The following is a 26,565-nucleotide window of genomic DNA, read 5'->3' as shown; positions in this document are numbered from 1 at the left end:
ACTCACCAAGTGTCAGAAAACACAACCCTCTCTATTTTCCTCCATACCCAAATCTCTAAAAAAGGGGCTGCAACGGATCTGATAAAAACTGATCCAGATTTGAACACTGTCCTGACGTCAGGACGGTGGCGCTACGGCTATTGGGCCAACTCCACCAATCAGGAGGAGACAGCCACGGCCATTGCCGTTCGAAAGCGCTGGAGACGCTGTAGTACATATGCCAGGCCTGTAGATGGTGCTGTTCTCACTGAATCTGCAAAAACAGAGCTAAATATGTCAAATTGAGCAAAATGAGGCATGGCTAAAATGCATGATCTGTTTGGTATTTTGAAAAAAAAAAAGTAGAAATATGCCTTGTATAGGTATGGTCCTACACTATATTATTCAAATATAGCATGATAGGTCCACTTTAAGAAAAATAATGTAATTCCACAAATAAGCTGCAAAATCAGGTGCCTTTGATCTATGATGATGTGTGGTGATGCAAGACTGTAGAGATGCTTAAAGTAACTCTGAACTGATGTGAATAAAGATATATATTTATTAAACAGTGTAAAGAATGTACTTGGCTTTATGTGTACAAACATGTAAACACTGGTACACTGATAGTATTTCTAAGATTGTTATGTCTCGCGTCAAACTATTTATTTAAATCCCTTTTTATTGTGTGTTTAAATACATATTATTTGACGGAAATACCATCAACTAACACATTTAATTCCCAAATGAATTCATACATCGTGCTGTACAAAGTACTCAGAGGGGGAAGAAGTACCTGAGTAAAAGTAGAAGTACTCAGATCTTGTACTTAGTATGGACTGGGATAAATATAGCTGGAGTTCTGTCCTAGCAGGTTGGATCATGGACAAACATTTGTATTTGTATTTAGTTACAAAAAGGCAGATTTATCTTAGTTTTGTAACCCTATGTTGGAGTTGAGGTACTGTATTTTCAGACATATTTAAAAAACATTTCAAACATAATTGTTGAAGAAACATGACAAAGAAAACAGAGACAGACGCAGTGTACAGATGACTCATGCGTTTTGAATGAAACCCAACCTGATAAACTGTCATGATGAAGCTCCACCTATCACCTGACTCGCATGTGACTAACCAGGAAACAGGTTGTTATTCTGCCTCGCTGAGACGACACACACACACACACACACACACACACACACACACACACACACACACGGACTATAAGATTCAACTTCACACCAAACACACCTCTTCCACTGAGAGGACGTCCACAGGAGGGAATACTGGAATACCTTCCACTTCAAGCAGCTGCTGAATCCACACACTGAGAGTTTGACCAGAACAAAGACTCAAAGTGAAAGTAAGTCTCAGGGAACAGGGAGCAGCTGCTGCTGAGTTTACTGCTTCACTCACAGACAACATGGCTTCCAGATTAGAGGAAGATCTCTGCTGTACTGTCTGCCATGATATCTTTAGAGATCCTGTGGTCCTGTCATGCAGCCACAGCTTCTGTAGAGACTGTCTGCAGAACTGGTGGACGGAGAAAGTCATCAAAGAGTGTCCACTTTGTAAGAGACCTTCAGTTTATGAACCTCCCTGTAACCTGGTGTTAAAGAACCTGTGTGAGAGTTTCCTACAGGAGAGAGATCAGAGATCTCCAGAGGCTCTCTGCAGTCTGCACTCTGAGAAACTCAAACTCTTCTGTCTGGACCATCAGCAGCCAGTGTGTCTCGTCTGCAGAGATTCAGAGAAGCACAGCGACCACAGATTCAGACCCATCGATGAAGCTGCACGACAACACAAGAAGGAGCTTCAGGAAACTCTGCAGCCCTTAAAGGAGAAGTTAGAGACTTTTGAAGAAGTTAAAGTGAAGTTTGATCAAACAGCAGGACACCTAAAGTTCCAGGCTCGACGCACAGAGACGCAGATTAATAAGCAGTTTAAGAAGCTTCACCAGTTTCTAGAAGAGGAAGAGGAGGCCAGGATGGCTGCACTGAGGGAGGAAGAGGAGCAGAAGAGGAGGATGATGGAGGAGAAGATGGAGGCTGTGAGCAGAGAGATAGCAGCTCTTTCACACACAGTCAGAGCCACAGAGGAGGAGCTGAGAGCTGAAGACGTCTCCTTCCTGCTCAACTACAAGGCTGCAGTGGAGAGGCTGCAGCGCCCCCTGCTGGAGGATCCACAGCTGCCCTCAGGAGCTCTGATAGACCAGGCCAAACACCTGGGCAACCTCAGCTTCAACATCTGGAGCAAGATGAAGGACTTGGTGTCCTACTCTCCTCTCATCCTGGACCCAAACACTGCTGATCCAAACCTCATCCTGTCTGAAGATCTGACCAGTGTGAGACGAGGAGGAAAGGAGGAACTTCCTGATAATCCAGAGAGGTTTGATGGTTACTTCTCTGTCCTGGGCTCTGAGGGCTTTAACTCAGGGACTCACAGCTGGGATGTCCAGGTTACAGACAATAAATGGTGGGAACTGGGAGTGTTAGCAGAGTCTGTCAAGAGGAAGGGATTCATACGGTCTGGATTATGGAGAATAGATTATAATCAAGGTGAATACTCAGCACTGTCACCATCAGATCCAGAAACTCCTCTCAGCCTGCAGAAGGAGCTCCAGAGGGTCAGAGTGGATCTGGACTGGAACAGAGGAAAGCTGTCGTTCTCTGATCCTGACACTAACACACACATACACACCTTCACACACACTTTCACTAAGAGACTGTTTCCATACATTAGCACTTGGGATCTACACACACTTAAGGTGTTACCAATGAAGGTCTCTGTGACTGTAGAACAACAGATATAGATGATGATGATGATGATGATGATGATGATGATGATGATGATGACGATACTTGTATCACCTACAATTCTGAGACTTGTTTAAGGCAGGAAGATTTATCTTGAAAATGCTCCACTTGGAAGATAATGTGTAACTCGTCTAAATATGTAAATGCTCACCTGACTAAAGCGAGCGCTGACAGAGTGATCACAGGTTTAGCCAAGTACTCCATGCTCTGGTGCACCACGATGCTGTCGACCGCTTTCCCGTAGTAGTACGGGATGAAGGCCTCACCTGCAGGACCAAAGGACAAATAAATATCATGTTAGTTTCATGTAAATATCATGTAAATATCATGTGAATAAGAGCTGGACACAAACAGGGGTTTCTGGGTCTTAACCGTTCTGATATTTCACATCATCAATTAGCAAGTCAATTGCACAAGATCTGAGTACTTCTAAGTAAAAAAACTTTTTCAAATGTTTTATTTTTTGGGGTGACAAACAAAAAGCAACACCAGGGTAACTTTTTTGTAACCCTTTAAAACAAACTAATAACAAAGAAAAATTTAAAAAATGACAAAGTAAATAAAACAATAATAACATATGTTTCATAATGACTTCAGAGTTTGATTGACAAAAAAAAGATATTGTCAACTCTATTAGTAGATTGTAATTTATAAAATGTGTAATACATCCAAAATATCTTTCTAGCCACTTAATTGCGAGGATTTGATGCTTTACTTTGTTTATGTAATGAACATGGAGGATTGAGAACATGTTTGGTTAAAATGGGGTCTAATAATGGATATTTTGATATACACCAATAATGATTATGAGTCAAAGTATAATCTGCAGAATAATCAATTATAGCGTTTTAACAATGTTAGGAGTCACTTTAAAGGTGCAGGGACATGTAATGGAGCTTTCTTTTAAATTGTATTAAATGACTTATATGCAATATATCTTCAACAATAAATCCACTTTGCTCTGTCCTGATCTCTCAGTCTGTTTCTTTTATTATGTCTCTGCAATTTTCTTTTTTAAAACATTGTTTTTCCTCCTTTTAGTGAATTAGTCGACTAATCGATAATCGATAGGAATGGATCCAACACATTGTACGTGATACGTGACGTGACGTGGCAAGATGGCGGGCCTCTGTTTGGCTACACCACTCATCTTGCCCATAGATATATATAAACACTAGATGGCTCATGGGAGATTTTCCAGCGTAGCTCACCGGCCGCCATCTTGCTACAGTCAACAGCTCTGGTACGCGCTATGGTAGCTGTTGTAAGGTGAGTGATCTGCACAAAAATACTCTTAACTCGCTGAAATCTTGACTGATTTACAAACGGTTTGGTTTATTATAAACATTATTAGCATGGCTATGCTACAGGATGCTTGGACATGTTGAAATTGCAGCTTTTCTTTGTGTATGTGGTTGTATTTATTAGCTGGCTAATAGTGAGACCTAGTATTACAAAGTTGACCTTTGAAGCTGAAAGGATCAGATGTCTACAGAAGCTGAAAGGATCAGATGTCTACATCAACGAGCATCTGACCAAGTACAACGGCGACATAGCCAGAAAGGCTCGCTTCATGAAAAAACAGAAGAAAATTCAGAACACCTGGACAACAAACAGCAAAATATTTATAAAGCTAAACGGAACACCTGAGGAGGCCAAAGTACTGGTCATCAGAAACATGGAGGATCTGGATAAATACCAATAATCTTCATGTTCTGGACCACACATAAGGTAACAAGCACTTACACACAACCATGACTCACACTGAATGGAGGCAATCATCTTCAAAAGGGGAAAATATTAATATGTCTCAGATGATCAAGGAACAAGACCAACTGTTGCTAAAAACATTTGAATACACTGACTATAAAACAAAAGATCTGGATTATGAAATAGACCCGGACAATAATTTATTCTCTTCTATCATCAACAAATGCTGTTATTACACTGATCAACAGTACAACCAGAGCATATCATCAGAGGGCAAGCTATCTATTATTCACTTCAACAGCAGAAGCATGTATGCAAACTTTAATCTCATCAAGGAATATTTAAATCAGTTTCAACAAACATTTAGCATCATTGCCATATCTGAAACTTGGATCACGGAGGCATAGACTTTGAGCTGGAGGGTTATGAACTCAGATACATAAATAGACAGAACAAGGGTGGAGGAGGAGTAGCCTTGTATGTGGACAATACTTTCAAATGTAAAGTGATGAATTATATGTCAACAGTGATTGATAATGTATTGGAATGTATCACGATTGAAATCTGCAAAGAAAAAACGAAAAATGTAATCATCAGTTGTATATATAGAGCACCCGGCTCTAGTATTGAGATTTTCAAGGACTGGATGGAGGAAATATTCTCAAAAGTGATTCATAAAACAGTTTTCATTTGTGGTGACTTCAATATTGACCTTCTAAATCCAAATAATCACAGCATGACAGAAGAATTTATCAACACAATGTACAGTATGGGTTTATATCCAAAAATTACTAGACCCAGCAGAATCACATCGCACTGTGCTACTCTCATAGACAATATATTCACAAATGACATAGAAAACAATACAGTAAGTGGACTCTTAATAAATGATATAAGTGACCACCTACCAGTATTTGCAGTTTATGACAGAAACTATAGTAATAACATGCCGGACAAAGCTATTCAATACAGACGAGTTAGATCAGAGGAAGCAATGAACGCTTTAAAAAATGCCTTACTGGCACAAAGATGGGATGATTTATACAAAGAAAACAATATTGACAGCGCATATGATCAATTCCTGAGAATTTTGTTATCACTATATAATACATACTGCCCAATTGTCAAATACAGTAGAAAAATGAAATATGCAGAATGTCCATGGATCACAAGGGGGCTCAATTGACCAAAAAAAACATGCCATTGGAATATTCATTGACCTAAAAAAGGCATTTGACACAATTAATCATGACATATTAATAAAAAAACTTGAACGTTATGGAATCAGGGGTGTAGTTTTGGAATGGGTAAGGAGATATTTAACCAACAGGCAACAGTTTGTGAAGCTGGGAGAGTGTTGTTCTTCATATTTGGACATTACATGTGGTGTCCCTCAGGGGTCAGTATTGGGGCCGAAACTATTTATTATGTATATTAATGAAATATGCAATGTATCGACAGTACTCAAGTTTGTTTTGTTTGCTGATGACACTAATATATTTTGTTCTGGGGACAATTTACAGCTACTATTGGAAGAGATCACAGCTGAAATATGCAAACTAAAGTTATGGCTAAACAGTAATAAGTTATCATTAACTTGAATAAAACAACATTAATCATATTTGGAAATAGCAATACACAAGCATCCATTAAGATAGATGGGATTTTCATTGAGAGAGTTAAAGAACATAAATTCCTTGGAATCACAATTGATGAGAAACTGAGCTGGAAACTTCACATAAAACATATCCATTCCAAAGTCTCAAGAAGTATTGCAATATTAAACAAGGCAAAACAGATTCTTGATCAAAATTCCCTCTACATTCTTTACTGTTCATTGGTTTTACCTTATTTAAGTTACTGTGCAGAGGTTTGGGGCAGTAATTATAAAACTACAACACAATCCCTATTTATTCTACAAAAAAGAGCAATAAGAATTATTAAAAATGTCAGCTATAGGGATCATACAAACCCATTATTCTTAGAGCTAAAATTATTAAAACTGTCAGATCTTGTTGAATTCCAAATCGCACAAATCATGTTTAAGGCAAAAAACGTTCAATTACCTGGGAATATTCAGATATTGTTCAATGAAAGACAAGGGAATTATTATTTACGGGGTTCATTTATATTCACTAATGTTAGGGTGCGCACAACAAAGAGAAGTTTTTGTGTTTCTGTTTGTGGGGTGAAGATCTGGAACAATTTGAGTGAGGAGCTAAAGGGATGTCCAAACATAAAACTATTCAAAAAGAGGTATAAAGACACAATTCTCACAAGGTACATGATAGATGAAACTGCTAAACCATAACTGTTTATATTCTTGTTTTGTATTCTATTTATGAATTTGTGTTTGTATGAATTTGTGTATGTACATATGTATATATATAAATATATAGAGACCATTGTCCTAATTTGCCTGCATATATTATATGAATGATTATATAAATTATTCAAGATTATAAGTATACGTTTATATTGTATGTTAACATATATTAACCTCTTACGCACCACCCCCCCGGTACCGGGCAGATAAATGCGTCATTTGCAGGAAACAACGTCTAAGGAATCTTAATATTTAATAAACTATGAATGTTTTATATCCATGTAACGGGAAGAAACTCAGCTACAGATGGGGCATCTTATTTCGGACGCCAGCATACAGCTTCCTGCCTACTACCAGCCAGTTACCTGCCTAAGACCTGCCAAAGACCAGTATCTGGGAATGTTAAGCCCTCCCACTATTTTCCAATTTCAGGGTTTAACCAGGAGATGGCGCTATATATTAAATAACTATGGCCAAACTAAGACTTAGTTTTTCACAAGAGAAAATGCAGATATTATATAAAAAACTAAAGTTAAAATCTTGTTTTTAATGCCCCAAGAGCAATAAAAACACTTGTTAAAAAAATCCTGAGTGAGGCTTTCATAAATTGCATTTAGCTGACGCTTTTATCCAAAGCAACTTACTATTTAATAAATGATAAATGATTATTCATAACAAATATGAGTGATGTGTGATTATTATTCATGCTATATACTGATATAGGGCTAAGTAAGCAATCAATCCAAATGAACCCTTAGTTGTTCAATATATTTATTCAGACAATGTGAGTAGAAATACAGAAATTCTGCTCCCACCTAAGGCCAACAATATTACAACATTTCCCTAAAAACTTACCAAAACGTAAACATTTTTAAAACTCTTTCATTTCTGCTCCAGAGCAGTTAAATTGGGATTTGATATGTGGGGGGGTTCTGTTAGAAGGTGCGACGGGGGAGGGGGGAGAGAGTTAGACGCTCGTGAATTGTCAACGGGGGGGGGGGCCTCTCTGCACGGAGGAGCCGCGGAGAAGAGACACACGTTCACTAAGCCGAATCACAGTGATCTGCTATTTTAAAGTAAATTCAACACATATCGACCCTAAATATAGCATATATTAAGAACGAGAAAGTGTTAACATCGTTTTTTGTAAACATATGACAAATGTGCGAGGGTGATGACATCAGAGCATCGTCCTATGGGCTTAGCCCCGGACAGGTACAACAGGTAGTCACTCAGAGGGGGGTAGGTACCCATTTACATGTCAAAAATCAACATACAGTACTTCCTCCACAAAAAGCAGCCTTCTGTTTATTCAACGTGGTGGGGGCCGAAGGAACCGGGCAGAGTTTTTCGCCGGTCAACGTGTGTGAAAGTTTAAATCTTCCTTATTGAGCTTTAAAACAAATGAATAACGACTATATATAATAATAAAATAAAGACCGGCATTAAAAAAAAAGTCATGAAAGAGATAAGGAGGAGAAAAGGTTTAAGGAAGTAAGCAAGGAATACAGAATGTCGAAATTAATCCTCTGTTTCACGCGATGTCGAACATTGAAAAGTCCTTATAAAATGATAGAATTTAAAAGAGTCTTGAAAAAGCATGGTGATGGCAATAAATGCATTAATGAATCCCCAAAATCTACAGAATACATTTAATTTAAGGGGAGCAGTTACTGAGAAGTATATAATGAGAACTGCTACCAATGGTGGCCTATTTAGTTTATTAAGAAATACATATTTTTAGCTATTCATTCGCAGAAGTGATCTATCTAAGTTCTATTCATATTCTTGATGGGAAGAGTTAGTATACAATAGGCTTTAAGGCGAGACACCCCAGGTGAATAGGGTAATTTTTTTAACTTAAAGATATCAGCTAAAATTTCTCCAGTTAATTACTTACAATATGGCAATGGTTTTTTGTATTACAAGTTTTCTGAAATAGCATGTTTAAATATGCAAATGAACCATTATCTCATGAAATATGCGCACATTTTAACACATTTCAGGAACCGAAATCTGAACTTTGGATAAAGCCAGGATCAAAATGATTGTTTCATTTCGTAGTCATATTAGTATCTAAGGCTTTTACAGAAGGGATTTTGGATATCTCTTTGTATCACTCCATAAATCAGAAAATACTGTCAACAGCCCTAAAATATCAATTTTCACCATGTTTTTAGGTATAAAATGTTATATAATTCAGGCTATGAATTATATATGACCAAACCCTTCTGTAAAAGCCTTCATAATATTGATAGGAATATAACTGGAAGGTGTGGTGTATGTAACTGCTACTGAAGTGGAAATTTCGAACTCAGAGTAGGAGAAAAAACTCATTTTGAGAAAACGACCTTTAAAGATTGCAGTGTGACGCTAGCTAAACCCTCCTGTTATCTGGATGATAGCTTACGCATCGACGCACTCCGTGAAGGTATTTCATGTTCGGGGTCATTTGTTTTTTGTATAACCTTGCTTTGTGCAAGTGACAATTGTTGTCGTCTCCTCTGTGAACGTTTTTTTCTCCGTTATTTTGCCATTTTCAGATTTAAATTTCTAGCGGAAAGCTAACCAGGAAGTGCTTTAGCACACCACGTGACGCATCTGAACGAATCACGTTGTCAGAAATTGACACCAGCCAATGAGATTTCGTTTCTTGGTTTAAGACCCCTTTGCACTTTCACGATTGCTTCATAGTTGTATTTATCATCTAAATTTGCCGAAACAAGTTTAATATTCTGAAAGCCAAGACTTTGTTTATTTGAAATCAGATGAAAACAAACTGTAACGGACCCTGCCGTGTTATCTTGATATTTCCGGCACAGACCCTTTCATACCAGCAATGCGCGATAGAAAGAACAGGAACTGCGACAGCATAAATATGCGAACACAAACCTACAGACTGCTGGAGAAGAGATATCACAGGGGGGGGCTGGGACACACACATTCCGATGGCCAATTAGTTTTAAACAAAGAGTAGGCTATATTCAACATAGGGGGGGGGGGGGCTGGTGAACGGTATGGTCAATGTTTGTAAACACTGTGACATTTTGACTTTATTTGATCATTTCAGTTAAAAACTAACGTTCATATTTCATATTACTGTTTTGCCTGGCTGGACCTGTAATTTACAGGAAAGGAGTGCACGCTACTAAAGAGACACGCTACCATGGAAACCAAACAATGGTGTTGCTGTATTGAAGTCAGAGTGGAAACAGTCATATTTGGAGCGGCCGTTATGTTAGAATGAAACAGTCAGGTCGTGACTCACAAAAAAAAAGTGTTACTTCACTAACTGTAAGCTTGTCACTCAGAGTAACCTACACATTAGTACCAGACAAACTGTACATTGTGGTGATTGACATTATTCACCCACGGATCTATGGGTAGGGGGTATTGTTCCGCACGGACATTTTAGTGAACCAGACCAGCTGTTTCCGCCGGTCTTCGCTTCCCAGGCATGAAGTTGTTTACAAGTGTGTTCAGATGCTAAATAAAAGTTTAGCTTGTACTTTTGATACCCCGCCTCCGACTCCCGTCTCTCGGCACCACAACATCCAGTTTACTGTATCGAAGTTGATTTCACATGAGCGATGTCGAACATTGAAAAGTCCTTATAAAATCTCTGTTATTAGATCAGTACTTTTCTTATATGACTATTATTGACTTGAACACTGAGAATGTATTTATTAACTTCAGACATTTGAAATATTTGAAATCAGATGAAAACAAACTGTAACGGACCCTGCCGTGTTATCTATGATTACTATGCCTTACTGTACATTCATAATTTCAGCCGGAGGTAGGTGGTAGGCGTTGCGGAGGAGCAGATTGCGAGTGAGGTGCCTGTTCTAAACGAACTATTCCAGCTGTTATAAAGCATTAAATAAAAAGTCATGAAAGAGATAAGGAGGAGAAAAGGTTTAAGGAAGTAAGCAAGGAATACAGAATGTTTCGTTACGTTACTTTGTTGAGAATGTGCCCATGTAATAAACGGGATAATTTGCAGCGACTTGGTCATTGTGGGGAAAAATAACACCCATCCTGATCGTTTCAATGAAGTTGAATACAGAATATTCATATTTGTCAGTGATTTCATGTCAATTCGGCGAACATAAACATCAATGATGATGATTAAATTAGGATTAAAAATCGGGAGAGCCGGCTCGTTCGTTTTTTTTCGACTAAACAACATTATTTTGTTAAATAACAACATGGTGATGTTTTGTAAATGATTACATGTCTTATTTAGCACAGACTATGATCCTATCCGTGACATATGGATCTTAACAACAAAGAAGTTGATTTCACATGACTCCAGTGTGGAACCCCACTGCACCCCCTGGTGGATCAATGATCCATTGCAGCTGGCTTCACAATAATTAAATGTATTTATCACGGGGGCGGTATCAAGTCAGACTGGGGGCCGGCCGGCCATCACGGAACGTGCACGAACCAATCACGACCCTCGCGTTTTAAACTGTCCAAAATAAGACGCTCCATCTGTAACTGATCTTTTTAATTTTTTTTCTCCAAAAAAACCCACAATGCTAACACTCAGCCTCTGAATTAGCCACGAGCGAAAAAATGCTAACCTATCACTGCACCTAAACTCACTCATAACTCCCTTATTACTTATCCTAGATGCACAGCCAACCCATCGATTAGCATCGTCTGGAGACACAGAATTGATGGGTGCCCACCTCAACACTCAGTGATAAACATTTGCGACTCTATAAATGAAAACGTACATCAAAACATGTGGCGCTAGGTAGCTACAAACGCTAACATGGCTTACCTTGGTCAAAACTTGTCTTCAATGGCATTAAAACGATAAAAAACGATGCTGCAGTTAATCCATAGGTTCATCCAATGTGTCTGTGTCCTCTTTGAAATGATTTCTGATAATCCATAAGCAATACAACTGCTTTTTCGTTTCCAGATGTCAGAGCGAGAGATCGCTTCACTCTGGTGCAAACCTGCATGCGCGAAGCCGCCACCTTTTGTTTTCACAATGAGTGTGTGTGGGGGACTCCCCCTTCGATTATATTGGCTCTAACGGTCAGAAAGAGGTGTCAACCATCAAAATCGACCAATGGGTTCCAGAGATATGAAGAAAAAAAACATTTTCACCCAAATCACCTCATAGGTGGAGTGTTTTTGGCTAAATCTCTCTAAAAAGGTCAAATGTCACTTGTTTTGCATCAATCTTGATACAGGGTACTTATTATATGTTGTACTTTGGATTCCTAAAGCTTTTAGTCTACCTTACCATCATCCAAGGGTAGTTTTCACTATAAGTAAAAAATAATTTTTGGACGGACACTATAATTTACAGTTCTATGCTATGTAAAATCTGAATTTTCTTTAAAATAAAAAACATCTATATTGATTCTGACTTATCTACATCCAACTCACAGGTTTATCATTACTTTGAGAAAAAAGATTATTAATTTAACCCTTTTAGAAGGGAAGATATGGTCATTTGTTCTGGGAATGTCATTTTCGAGCCTGAGACCTGAAAAAACAGGCTCAGGGCTTCACAGGTTAAGATGTAAAAAAAAAAAAAAGGGAGAAGGGGTCGGATTAAGAAGTTTAAACTTCTTATCCGACCCTCTCCCTTTTTTCAGACGTGTAATGAGCTAAAGCTTTGTTGTTTATTGATATCAGACAATGATACTACAGATTATTCAATTATTAATTAAATGTTTCGTTTTGTTATTGCATTCATTTGTATAGTACTGTATCATGTCTGTATCACCTTTTGTATCATTTGTATTTTCTTTGGTTTTACACGCTCGAAAAAAATAAACTAAACTAAACTAAAACTAAACCCAGCAACTTTACACCAGTGGGAGAGGCATAACTGCTCTTTCTTTTCAACATAACTTAAGTTACACATGATTTCTTCCAAGTGGTTTGGCTTGTTAAAAACATCTTACATTTAGATACATTATGATACAGGAAATTGCTGGCTTTGTGTTTACAGAAGTACCTCACTATGCCGGACTTTTGTGCAGCCTACGGATGCTCTAATCGCCGCAGTCTGGAAACAAGAACCCGCGGAATCACCTTTCACGTGTAAGATATGACAATATTATGACTATAATTAGGATAATCGTTAATTACTTAGTGGATGTATGTGCATTACAAGTCCTGCTACACAGGATCAGTGGGGCTATGTGAGATAATAGTATTGCAAGATTGTTGTTGACCCAGCCTCTTTAGAATATGTTGCTACCATTTCTTTACACAATTATTTAATGTTTCTTTTGGACACCTTTTTTATAACTCTTAGTGTGGTTGTCTTATTCTTAAAGTATACATACATTACATTACATACATACATACATACATACATACATACATACATACATACATACATACATACATACATACATACATACATACATACATACATACATACAATTACCCCATAAATATGATAATTTCGGTTTGTAATTTTGTCCTTACCCTTAATGTTAAAGGAAAGAAGGGAGGAAAATGTTGACAATAATTTATATATCTGGCTACCTTTCTCATGTTTTTAAGGTTTCCCAAAACCGGAGAGAGGAGGAGGCAGTGGGAAGTTGCCCTAAGAAGGGACGGTTTTGTTTCCTGTGGCAGGACACTGCTCTGCAGTGATCACTTCAGTTGTGAGGACTTTGACAGGACGGGGCAGACTGTCCGGCTTAAAGATGGTGTTGTGCCAACCGTATTCAACTTCCCAGCTCATCTTCAAAGGGTATGTGTATCATTGGCCAACAAGAATTCAAGGTGTATAAGATTGATATATAAATATGTGATTAAATGTCACACTTTAGTTTTTCTTTCTGCAACTTTAGGAATAAATAATGTGTTGTGTATTACAGCACATTTTAAACACTCAAAATGTCTTTAATTATGTTTATTTGAGCCGGAAGCAACAAGAAGCACAACCACTTCAAGAAGAGCGGAAGATGAACCTCAGCCTAATGTTGTGAGTATTCTGAATGTGGCCAAGACCAGAGAGATGGTCATTGATTTCAGGAGGGTGAGGATGTCTCCTCTACCCCTGTGCATTCTGGGAGAGGATGTGGCTGTTGTGGAGGACTTCAAATACCTGGGAGTGCACTGGAGGATCAACACTGACGCTGTGCACAAGAAGGGGATGAGCAGACTCTATTTTCTGAGGAAGCTGAGATCCTTCCACGTGTGCAGCAAGATGCTGGAGATCTTCTACCAGTCTGTTGTGGCTAGTGCACTCTTCTTTGCTGCGGCCTGCTGGGGTCTGTTATACTGTTTTTCATCAATATATTACAGGTCTCAGATATATACAGAACCTGTCTCTGATTGGCTGAAACACCAAACAGATCATTGCAGCATTACCCATAACCCCCTCTGTTTCAGCCCTGTTTCCAAAGTGCTGATTCTCTGTCTGTTACTTTAGATGAAAATAAGGAGCCCCTCCCCACGCCCCTCTGAGAGAGATTTGGTTAAAAAGAACTCAATGGTGCTCTTGGAGGAGATTCAGGTGATAAGGTGGGGGGGGGGTTTACCTTGGTTGCTGATTGGCTAATGGTTACACAAGGCAAAACATCGTTATGACATCATAAAGTGGCCAAAATCTGATCAGCTCATTTTCAGACAGGTTTTTATATAAATGGATCAAAAAGAGAGAGAATCTTTGTTCCTGAAACTTTCAGAGTCTCTTTCCACAGAAGGGACACATGTTGATGAAGAAGAGACATGAAGAAGAGGGGACACATGTTGATGTAGAAGAGACATGAAGAAGAGGGGACACATGTTGATGAAGAAGAGACATGAAGAAGAGGGGACACATGTTGATGTAGAAGAGACATGAAGAAGAGGGGACACATGTTGATGTAGAAGACACATGAAGAAGAGGGGACACGTGTTGATGTAGAAGAGACAGGAAAAAGAGGATTTTGCATAATACGTGACCTTTAAAATTCCGGCACAATATATTGATTATTTCTCCCAGGTCCCACAGCCGGCTGATGGCCAGCGAGGGGCTTTACTTCAAGCTTGTGCAGCGGCAGGTTCTGGGCTTCGAGACGGGAGCAGAGGTCCTCAACCCAACGCAGGAACTCAGCTGGAAATCTGACGGAGGACAGAGGAGGAGGAGGAGGAGGAGGAGCAAGAAATGGAGCAAAATGAGTACAAAGAGGTTTAAAAATGCAACCTTTTATTCAATAATCCACCTATATGTAATGTGTCGTGTCAGAATCATCTGTTAAAACACGCAGAGCAGCTCCATGGAGTTTAAATGAAGTTGAATGTATTCAAACATATCAGAGAGGAAATAATACTTGAATAAACTTTATTACTGATATGTTAGCTTTATCATGTTGCTGTTAATGTTCTGTATAAGGTTTGTTTAATGTGTCATTATCGCACTCCAGACTGATCAATGATCCATCTGTTGGTGCTTTCTTGTGTTTTGTTGCAGTAGCAGGTGCTTTGTGTTTATTGTCTGTTTAATTACATCATCATTATTTAAAGGGGACCTATCATGCAAAATGCACTTTTGTACGTCTTTTCTACATGAATATGTGTCCCCGGTGTTCCAGGGAACTCACCAAGTGTCAGAAAACACAACCCTCTCTATTTTCCTCCATACCCAAATCTCTAAAAAAGGGGCTGCAATGGATCTGATAAAAACTGATCCAGATTTGAACACTGTCCTGACGTCAGGACGGTGGCGCTACGGCTATTGGGCCAACTCCACCAATCAGGAGGAGACAGCCACGGCCATTGCCGTTCGAAAGCGCTGGAGACGCTGTAGTACATATGCCAGGCCTGTAGATGGTGCTGTTCTCACTGAATCTGCAAAAACAGAGCTAAAATATGTCAAATTGAGCAAAATGAGGCATGGCTAAAATGCATGATCTGTTTGGTATTTTGAAAAAAAAAAAAGTATAAATATGCCTTATATAGGTATGGTCCTACACTATATTATTCAAATATAGCATGATAGGTCCACTTTAAGAAAAATAATGTAATTCCACAAATAAGCTGCAAAATCAGGTGCCTTTGATCTATGATGATGTGTGGTGATGCAAGACTGTAGAGATGCTTAAAGTAACTCTGAACTGATGTGAATAAAGATATATATTTATTAAACAGTGTAAAGAATGTACTTGGCTTTATGTGTACAAACATGTAAACACTGATAGTATTTCTAAGGTTGTTATGTCTCATGTCAAACTATTTATTTAAATCCCTTTTTATTGTGTGTTTAAATACATATTATTTGACGGAAATACCATCAACTAACACATTTAATTCCCAAATGAATTCATACATCGTGCTGTACAAAGTACTCAGAGGGGGAAGAAGTACCTGAGTAAAAGTAGAAGTACTCAGATCTTGTACTTGATTAAAAGTAGAAGTACTCAGATCTTGTACTTGAGTAAAAGTAGAAGTACTCAGATCTTGTACTTGATTAAAAGTAGAAGTACTCAGATCTTGTACTTAGTATGGACTGGGATAAATATAGCTGGAGTTCTGTCCTAGCAGGTTGGATCATGGACAAACATTTGTATTTGTATTTAGTTACAAAAAGGCAGATTTATCTTAGTTTTGTAACCCTATGTTGGAGTTGAGGTACTGTATTTTCAGACATATTTAAAAAACATTTCAAACATAATTGTTGAAGAAACATGACAAAGAAAACAGAGACAGACGCAGTGTACAGATGACTCATGCGTTTTGAATGAAACTCAACCTGATAAACTGTCATGATGAAGCTCCACCTATCACCTGACTCGCATGTGACTAACCAGGAAACAGGTTGTTATTCTGCCTCGCTGAGATGACACACACACACACACACGGACTATAAGATTCAACTTTACACCAAACACACCTCTTCCACTGAGAGGACGTCCACAGGAGGGAATACTGGAATACCTTCCACTTCAAGCAGCTGCTGAATCCACACACTGAGAGTTTGACCAGAACAAAGACTCAAAGTGAAAGTAAGTCTCAGGGAACAGGGAGCAGCTGCTGCTGAGTTTACTGCTTCACTCACAGACAACATGGCTTCCAGATTAGAGGAAGATCTCTGCTGTACTGTCTGCCATGACATCTTTAAAGATCCTGTGGTCCTGTCATGCAGCCACAGCTTCTGTAGAGACTGTCTGCAGAACTGGTGGACGGAGAAAGTCATCAAAGAGTGTCCACTTTGTAAGAGACCTTCAGTTTATGAACCTCCCTGTAACCTGGTGTTAAAGAACCTGTGTGAGAGTTTCCTACAGGAGAGAGGTCAGAGATCTCCAGAGGCTCTCTGCAGTCTGCACTCTGAGAAACTCAAACTCTTCTGTCTGGACCATCAGCAGCCAGTGTGTCTCGTCTGCAGAGATTCAAAGATCCACAAAAAACACAGTTTCAAACCCATCGATGAAGCTGCTCAGGATCTCAAAGAGGAGCTTCAGGAAACTCTGCAGCCCTTCAAGAAGAAGTTAGAGACTTTTGAAGAAGTTAAAGTGAAGTTTGATCAAACAGCAGAACACCTGAAGGTCCAGGCTCGACGCACAGAGACGCAGATTAAGGAGCAGTTTAAGAAGCTTCACCAGTTTCTAGAAGAGGAAGAGGAGGCCAGGATGGCTGCACTGAGGGAGGAAGAGGAGCAGAAGAGGAGGATGATGGAGGAGAAGATGGAGGCTGTGAGCAGAGAGATAGCAGCTCTTTCACACACAGTCAGAGCCACAGAGGAGGAGCTGAGAACGTCTCCTTCCTGCTCAACTACAAGGCTGCAGTGGAGAGGCTGCAGCGCCCCCTGCTGGAGGATCCACAGCTGCCCTCAGGAGCTCTGATCGACCAGGCCAAACACCTGGGCAACCTCAGCTTCAACATCTGGAGCAAGATGAAGGACTTGGTGTCCTACTCTCCTCTCATCCTGGACCCAAACACTGCTGATCCAAACCTCATCCTGTCTGAAGATCTGACCAGTGTGAGAAAAAAAGAAGAGGAGGAAGAGGAGGTAGAGGAGCGAGAGGAGGAAGAGGAGGAACTTCCTGATAATCCAGAGAGGTTTGATTACAGCTCTGTCCTGGGCTCTGAGGGCTTTAACTCAGGGACTCACAGCTGGGAAGTCCAGGTTGGAGACAGTACATGCTGGGATCTGGGTGTGTTAGCAGAGTCTGTCCAGAGGAAGGGAGACATAGAGCCTGGATTATGGAGAATAGAGTATGATGAAGGTGAATACTCAGCACGGTCACCATCAGATCCAGAAACTCCTCTCAGCCTGCAGAAGGAGCTCCAGAGGGTCAGAGTGAATCTGGACTGGAACAGAGGAAAGCTGTCGTTCTCTGATCCTGACACTAACACACACATACACACCTTCACACACACTTTCACTGAGAGGATGTTTCCATACATTGGCAATTACAATGTACACACACTTAAGGTGTTACCTGTGAAGGTCTCTGTGTCTCTGTGACTGTAGAACAACAGATATAGATGATGATGATGATGATGATGATGATGATGATGATACTTGTATCACCTACAATTCTGAGACTTGTTTAAGGCAGAAAGATTTATCTTGAAAATGCTCCACTTGGAAGATAATGTGTAACTCGTCTAAATATGTAAATGCTCACCTGACTAAAGCGAGCGCTGACAGAGTGATCACAGGTTTAGCCAAGTACTCCATGCTCTGGTGCTCCACGATGCTGTCGACCGCTTTCCCGTAGTAGTACGGGATGAAGGCCTCACCTGCAGGACAAAAGGACAAATAAATATCATGTTAGTTTCATGTGAATATCATGTGAATATCATGTGAATAAGAGCTGGACACAAACAGGGGTTTCTGGGTCTTAACCGTTCTGATATTTCACATCATCAATTAGCAAGTAAATTGCACAAGATCTGAGTACTTCTAAGTAAAAACACTTTTTCAAATGTTTTATTTTTTGGGGTGACAAACAAAAAGCAACACCAGGGTAACTTTTTTGTAACCCTTTAAAACAAACTAATAACAAAGACAATTTTTAAAAAATGACAAAGTAAATAAAACAATAATAACATATGTTTCATAATGACTTCAGAGTTTGATTGACAAAAAAAAGATATTGTCAACTATATTAGTAGATTGTAATTTATAAAATGTGTAATACATCCAAAATGTCTTTCTAGCCACTTAATTGCGAGGATTTGATGCTTTACTTTGTTTTATGTAATGAACATGGAGGATTGAGAACATGTTTGGTTAAAATGGGTCTAATAATGGATATTTTGATATACACCAATAATGATTATGAGTCAAAGTATAATCTGCAGAATAATCAATGATAGAGTTTTAACAATGTTAGGAGTCACTTTAAAGGTGCAGGGACATGTAATGGAGCTTTCTTTTAAATTGTATTAAATGACTTATATGCAATATATCTTCAACAATAAATCCACTTTGCTCTATCCTGATCTCTCAGTCTGTTTCTTTTATTATGTCTCTGCAATTATTTTTTTAAAAACATCGTTTTTCCTCCTTTTAGTGAATTAGTCGATATCGATAATCGATAGGAATGGATCCAACACATTGTACGTGATACGTGACGTGACGTGGCAAGATGGCGGGCCTCTGTTTGGCTACACCACTCATCTTGCCCATAGATATATATAAACACTAGATGGCTCATGGGAGATTTTCCAGCGTAGCTCACCGGCCGCCATCTTGCTACAGTCAACAGCTCTGGTACGCGCTATGGTAGCTGTTGTAAGGTGAGTGATCTGCACAAAAATACTCTTAACTCGCTGAAATCTTGACTGATTTACAAACGGTTTGGTTTATTATAAACATTATTAGCATGGCTATGATACAGGATGCTTGGACATGTTGACATTGCAGCTTTTCTTTGTGTATGTGGTTGTATTTATTAGCTGGCTAATAGTGAGACCTAGCATTAGAAAGTTGACCTTTGAAGCTGAAAGGATCAGATGTCTACAGAAGCTGAAAGGATCAGATGTCTACATCAACGAGCATCTGACCAAGTACAACGGCGACATAGCCAGAAAGGCTCGCTTCATGAAAAAACAGAAGAAAATTCAGAACACCTGGACAACAAACAGCAAAATATTTATAAAGCTAAACGGAACACCTGAGGAGGCCAAAGTACTGGTCATCAGAAACATGGAGGATCTGGATAAATACCAATAATCTTCATGTTCTGGACCACACATAAGGTAACAAGCACTTACACACAACCATGACTCACACTGAATGGAGGCAATCATCTTCAAAAGGGGAAAATATTAATATGTCTCAGATGATCAAGGAACAAGACCAACTGTTGCTAAAAACATTTGAATACACTGACTATAAAACAAAAGATCTGGATTATGAAATAGACCCGGACAATAATTTCTTCTCTTCTATCATCAACAAATGCTGTTATTACACTGATCAACAGTACAACCAGAGCATATCATCAGAGGGCAAGCTATCTATTATTCACTTCAACAGCAGAAGCATGTATGCAAACTTTAATCTCATCAAGGAATATTTAAATCAGTTTCAACAAACATTTAGCATCATTGACATATCTGAAACTTGGATCACGGAGGACAAAGGCATAGACTTTGAGCTGGAGGGTTATGAACTCAGATACATAAATAGACAGAACAAGGGTGGAGGAGGAGTAGCCTTGTATGTGGACAATACTTTAAAATGTAAAGTGATGAATTATATGTCAACAGTGATTGATAATGTATTGGAATGTATCACGATTGAAATCTGCAAAGAAAAAACGAAAAATGTAATCATCAGTTGTGTATATAGAGCACCCGGCTCTAGTATTGAGATTTTCAAGGACTGGATGGAGGAAATATTCTCAAAAGTGATTCATAAAACAGTTTTCATTTGTGGTGACTTCAATATTGACCTTCTAAATCCAAATAATCACAGCATGACAGAAGAATTTATCAACACAATGTACAGTATGGGTTTATATCCAAAAATTACTAGACCCAGCAGAATCACATCGCACTGTACTACTCTCATAGACAATATATTCACAAATGACATAGAAAACAATACAGTAAGTGGACTCTTAATAAATGATATAAGTGACCACCTACCAGTATTTGCAGTTTATGACAGAAACTATAGTAATAACATGCCGGACAAAGCTATTCAATACAGACGAGTTAGATCAGAGGAAGCAATGAACGCTTTAAAAAAAGCCTTACTGGCACAAAGATGGGATGATTTATACAAAGAAAACAATATTGACAGCTCATATGATCAATTCCTGAGAATTTTTTTATCACTATATAATACATTGTCAAATACAGTAGAAAAATGAAATATGCAGAATGTTCATGGATCACAAGGGGTTTACAAAATGCCTGTCGGAAAATACTAGACAAAAATAAAAACAACATTAAAGAAATATGGAGCATACTGAATAGTATTATAAAAAATGGGTCTAGAAAAAGGAGTTAACCTACATACTTCATTGACAAGGATAAGGAAGAGGAAAATATGGATGTTGTATCCAACAGTTTCAATGATTTCTTTGTAAATGTTGGACCTGAATTAGCAGACAAAATCCCTGATGGAGGAACATCAGATAAAAACCTGGAAAACTTGATAAAACTTAATCCTTTCTCAATGTTCCTCACAGCAGTGCATGAAAGGGAAGTAGTTGATATTGTAACGAAATGTAAAAACAAAAAATCTACCGATTGTGATGACATTGACATGACTGTATTAAAAAAGGTTATAGATGTTATTTCAAAACCATTCACACACATATGTAACTTATCATTCCAAACTGGTGCATTTCCTAACAAAATGAAAATAGCAAAAGTCATTCCTTTGTTCAAAGCTGGGAACAAACATCACTTCACAAACTACAGACCTGTCTCACTTCTACCACAATTCTCAAAAATTCTTGAAAAGCTTTTCAATAACAGACTGGACAATTTCATAGAAAAACACAAACTTCTCACCGAAAGTCAATATGGATTCAGAGCCAATAGATTAACATCGATGGCTTTAGTAGACTCACTTGAAGAAATTACTAGCTCAATTGACCAAAAAAAACATGCCATTGGAATATTCATTGACCTAAAAAAGGCATTTGACACAATTAATCATGACATATTAATAAAAAAACTTGAACGTTATGGAATCAGGGGTTTGTTTTGGAATGGGTAAGGAGTTATTTAACCAACAGGCAACAGTTTGTGAAGCTGGGAGAGTGTTGTTCTTCATATTTGGACATTACATGCGGTGTCCCCCAGGGGTCAGTATTGGGGCCGAAACTATTTATTAGGTATATTAATGAAATATGCAATGTATCGACAGTACTCAAGTTTGTTTTGTTTGCTGATGACACTAATATATTTTGTTCTGGGGACAATGTACAGCTACTATTGGAAGAGATCACAGCTGAAATATGCAAACTAAAGTTATGGCTAAACAGTAATAAGTTATCATTAAACTTGAATAAAACAACATTAATCATATTTGGAAATAGCAATACACAAGCATCCATTAAGATAGATGGGATTTTCATTGAGAGAGTTAAAGAACATAAATTCCTTGGAATCACAATTGATGAGAAACTGAGCTGGAAACTTCACATAAAACATATTCATTCCAAAGTCTCAAGAAGTATTGCAATATTAAACAAGGCAAAACAGATTCTTGATCAAAATTCCCTCTACATTCTTTACTGTTCATTGGTTTTACCTTATTTAAGTTACTGTGCAGAGGTTTGGGGCAGTAATTATAAAACTACAACACAATCCCTATTTATTCTACAAAAAAGAGCAATAAGAATTATTAAAAATGTCGGCTATAGGGATCATACAAACCCATTATTCTTAGAGCTAAAATTATTAAAACTGTCAGATCTTGTTGAATTAAAAATCACACAAATGATGTTTAAGGCAAAAAACGTTCAATTACCTGGGAATATTCAGATATTGTTCAATGAAAGACAAGGGAATTATTATTTACGGGGTTCATTTATATTCACTAATGTTAGGGTGCGCACAACAAAGAGAAGTTTTTGTGTTTCTGTTTGTGGGGTGAAGATCTGGAACAATTTGAGTGAAGAGCTAAAGGGATGTCCAAACATAAAACTATTCAAAAAGAGGTATAAAGACACAATTCTCACAAGGTACATGATAGATGAAACTGCTAAACCATAACTGTTTATATTCTTGTTTTGTATTCTATTTATGAATTTGTGTTTGTATGAATTTGTGTATGTATATATGTATATATATAAATATATAGAGACCATTGTCCTAACTTGCCTGTATATATTATATGAATGATTATATAAATGATTCAAGATTATAAGTATACGTTTATATTGTATGTTAACATATATTAAGATGTAAAAAAAAAAAAAAAAAAAAAGGGAGAAGGGGTCAGATTAAATAAGTGTAAACTTCTTCCGACCCCTTTTCGGACGTGTAATTAGCTAAAGCTTTGTTGTTTATTGATATCAGACAATGATACTACAGATTATTCAATTATTAATTAAATGTTTCGTTTTGTTATTGCATTCATTTGTATAGTACTGTATCATGTCTGTATCACCTTTTGTATCATTTGTATTTTCTTTGGTTTTACACGCTCGAAAAAAATAAACCTTTTTTGTAACTCTTAGTGTGGTTGTCTTATTCTTAAAGTATACATACATTACATACATACATACATACAATTACCCCAAAAATATGATAATTTCTGTGTGTATTTTTGTCCTTACCCTTAATGTTAAAGGAAAGAAGGGAGGAAAATGTTGACAATCATTTATATATCTGGCTACCTTTCTCATGTTTTTAAGGTTTCCCAAAACCGGAGAGAGGAGGAGGCAGTGGGAAGTTGCCCTAAGAAGGGACGGTTTTGTTTCCTGTGGCAGGACACTGCTCTGCAGTGATCACTTCAGTTGTGAGGACTTTGACAGGACGGGGCAGACTGTCCGGCTTAAAGATGGTGTTGTGCCAACCGTATTCAACTTCCCAGCTCATCTTCAAAGGGTATGTGTATCATTGGCCAACAAGAATTCAAGGTGTATAAGATTGATATATAAATATGTGATTAAATGTCACACTTTAGTTTTTCTTTCTGCAACTTTAGGAATAAATAATGTGTTGTGTATTACAGCACATTTTAAACACTCAAAATGTCTTTAATTATGTTTATTTTAGCCGGAAGCAACAAGAAGCACAACCACTTCAAGAAGAGCGGAAGATGAACCTCAGCCTAATGTTGTGAGTATTCTGAATGTGGCCAAGACCAGAGAGATGGTCATTGATTTCAGGAGGGTGAGGACGTCTCCTCCTCTGCCCCTGTGCATTCTGGGAGAGGATGTGGCTGTTGTGAAGGACTACAAATACCTGGGAGTGCACTTAGACAATGGGCTGAACTGGAGGATCAACACTGACGCTGTGCACAAGAAGGGGATGAGCAGACTCTATTTTCTGAGGAAGCTGAGATCCTTCCACGTGTGCAGCAAGATGCTGGAGATCTTCTACCGGTCTGTTGTGGCTAGTGCACTCTTCTTTGCTGCGGTCTGCTGGGGGGGCAGCATCAGAGCCGGTGACACCAGCAGGATCAATAAACTGATCAGGAAAGCTGGGTCAGTCATCGGCATCAAGCTGGACCCCTTTGAAGCTGTGGTGGAGAGGAGGACACTGAACAGGCTGTTGTCCATCATGGATAACCCCACCCATCCTCTCCACCTGCAGCTGGACAGTCAACGGAGCTCCTTCTCCAACAGACTGCTGCAGCTCCACAGTGCCATAACTCTGTACAACAAATCACCTCTGGCTGGAAGAGAACTCTCTGCTCCATAGTTTATCTTGAATATAACCACGTTGTACATATTACACATATACAATCTGTTCAATATTTAATATTTAACATTAATATTCCATATGACTTATATTTATGTATATAGTTAGTAGTTAAAAACTTTGGTCAGCTGTTCGACCCACTTGTCGTCTATGATTTATTGTGTTTTGCACTTTAACCACATTAGGAAAATCGCCCAAAGAAGGACCTAATTATAATTTCTGTCATAGCAAAGGTCATGCCTGCTAAACATATGTCATTAATGTTACTTTAATGAACCTTTCCTGTTGCTTCAGCATATGAAACTTTGTATCTCTCTACCTCCTTTGCCTTTTTCTGAACTTCGCAGCCCTGATACGCAGCACTATGTTCCCCACATATGTTTATGTTTGCTCAGTCTGTCTAATAAACCCATAAAATGGTTGTGAAAGAATACCAAAGCTGAGGCTGGACGATGATTGATTGTTGGTGTGCCATGTGTCACCGTGTGTCTTATTGGTTTTGTGTTATACTGTATTTTATTGTGTGCAGCTGGTCCTTATCTCCAAGACACATTTAAAACAAAATAACCTTGAACCTTGAAGCCCCATCTCTCCCCACCTGCCCCTGCTTCCTACATCCCCTCCACACCACACCAAGTTGTTCTTCTTAATTATAATTGTGGTATCTTACCTTGTGTTATTATTACATGTTATTGCATTTGTCCAGCAGGGGGCAAACTCACTCTTGGTATTAAAAAGAGCCTGTTGTACATGTTCCCACGAGGAAGTCCCGGAAGCATGTTACAAAAGTAAAACCAGTTAAATCTACTCCTATGTTGTGGACATACAATTATTGATCACAAGATACAACATATTATTGGCGACGAGGATTAAGAAGAGGATTAAGACAAGGATCAATACGGGATCAAAGAGGACATGCCGAACGGACTGGTTAGCACCTTACATGCAGGTTTGGGTCGTTAGCGGCAGCTAGCTCAAATTATTAGCAAAGTCTGCGGGTGGAGGAGAGGATTCATTGACACACAATGGCAATGATTGGCACGCTGGCACCTTTTGATGCAAAAAATCAGAAGCGGGAAGAATACTGTGAGGTATTGGAACAGTTTTTTGAGGCTAATGAAATTGAAAATGGAGACAGACAAAGAGCCATATTAATAAGTGTTGTGGGATCATCAACATACAGCCTTATGAAAAACCTCCTCAGTCCGGATAAGCCCAAGGATAAGACTTACACACAACTTGTGGAGCTGCTAAAAAATCACCTTGACCCAAAGCCTAGTGAAATTGTGCAAAGGTACAAGTTTGACTCCCGCAACCGTGAGCCCAACGAGTCAGTAATGGAATACGTGGCTGAGCTGCGTCGGTTAGCGCAGGATTGCAACTATGGTAACACTTTGCAGCAGAGGTTGAGAGACAGGATCGCCTGTGGAATAAATGAAGATCGGATTCAGAGACAACTCTTATCAGAAGCGGATTTAACATTTGAAACAGCATTATCAATTGCTGTGGCGTCAGAGACTGCAAATAAAAATGCACAGGAGATACAAAGCCAAGGGGCCACAGCTAAATGCTTCAAAATGGATAAAAAGCCACAGGAGGCTTATGCACACAGAGAACCTACCAAAGAGTGTTACAGATGCAAGGGAACCCAGCATGAAGCAGCAGACTGTAAGTTTAAACAAGAGAAATGTCATGCATGTGGTAAAATAGGACACATTGCCAGAGCTTGTCGTAGTAGATCTACACAGAATGGAAACAGCAACAAAAATGCAGACCCAAAGAGAGAAAGGAGGCAAACCACATATCACCGTTCTCATAAAGTACAAGAGCAACGGAGCCAAAGTGATAGCTCAGAAGAAGATACATTCTTACTGAATAAGATGAGGTTCAGATTGGGACGCATGAGTAAAGT

The 26,565-nt window shown here is 38.6% G+C and overlaps 2 protein-coding genes and 1 long non-coding RNA gene across 3 annotated transcripts; all 3 read left to right on the top strand.

The window, feature by feature from the left end:
- The first annotated feature begins 1,138 nt into the window (after nt 1-1,138).
- On the top strand, nt 1,139-3,336 carry LOC117484550 (nuclear factor 7, brain-like). The gene has a single exon (XM_034132980.1). The coding sequence runs from the start codon at nt 1,405-1,407 to the stop codon at nt 2,791-2,793; it is 1,389 nt and encodes a 462-aa protein (XP_033988871.1). The 5' UTR covers nt 1,139-1,404; the 3' UTR covers nt 2,794-3,336.
- Nucleotides 3,337-12,860: 9,524 nt separating this feature from the next.
- On the top strand, nt 12,861-13,865 carry LOC117484552. The gene is made up of 3 exons (XR_004556144.1): nt 12,861-12,911; nt 13,383-13,575; nt 13,747-13,865. It is a non-coding gene; the product is annotated as an uncharacterized LOC117484552 (long non-coding RNA).
- A 2,786-nt stretch (nt 13,866-16,651) lies between these two features.
- LOC117484547 (nuclear factor 7, brain-like) lies at nt 16,652-19,259 on the top strand. The gene is given in 2 exon segments (XM_034132974.1): nt 16,652-17,549; nt 17,552-19,259. Coding segments are annotated over 2 exon segments (1,401 nt in total). The 5' UTR covers nt 16,652-16,873; the 3' UTR covers nt 18,277-19,259.
- The last annotated feature ends 7,306 nt before the right edge of the window (nt 19,260-26,565 follow it).

Source organism: Trematomus bernacchii, unplaced genomic scaffold (genome assembly GCF_902827165.1).
Source record: "Trematomus bernacchii unplaced genomic scaffold, fTreBer1.1, whole genome shotgun sequence".
NCBI classification, from domain to species: domain Eukaryota; kingdom Metazoa; phylum Chordata; class Actinopteri; order Perciformes; family Nototheniidae; genus Trematomus; species Trematomus bernacchii.
The sequence above is the reverse complement of the archived record's forward strand: the minus strand, read 5'-3'. Positions and strand labels throughout refer to the sequence as shown.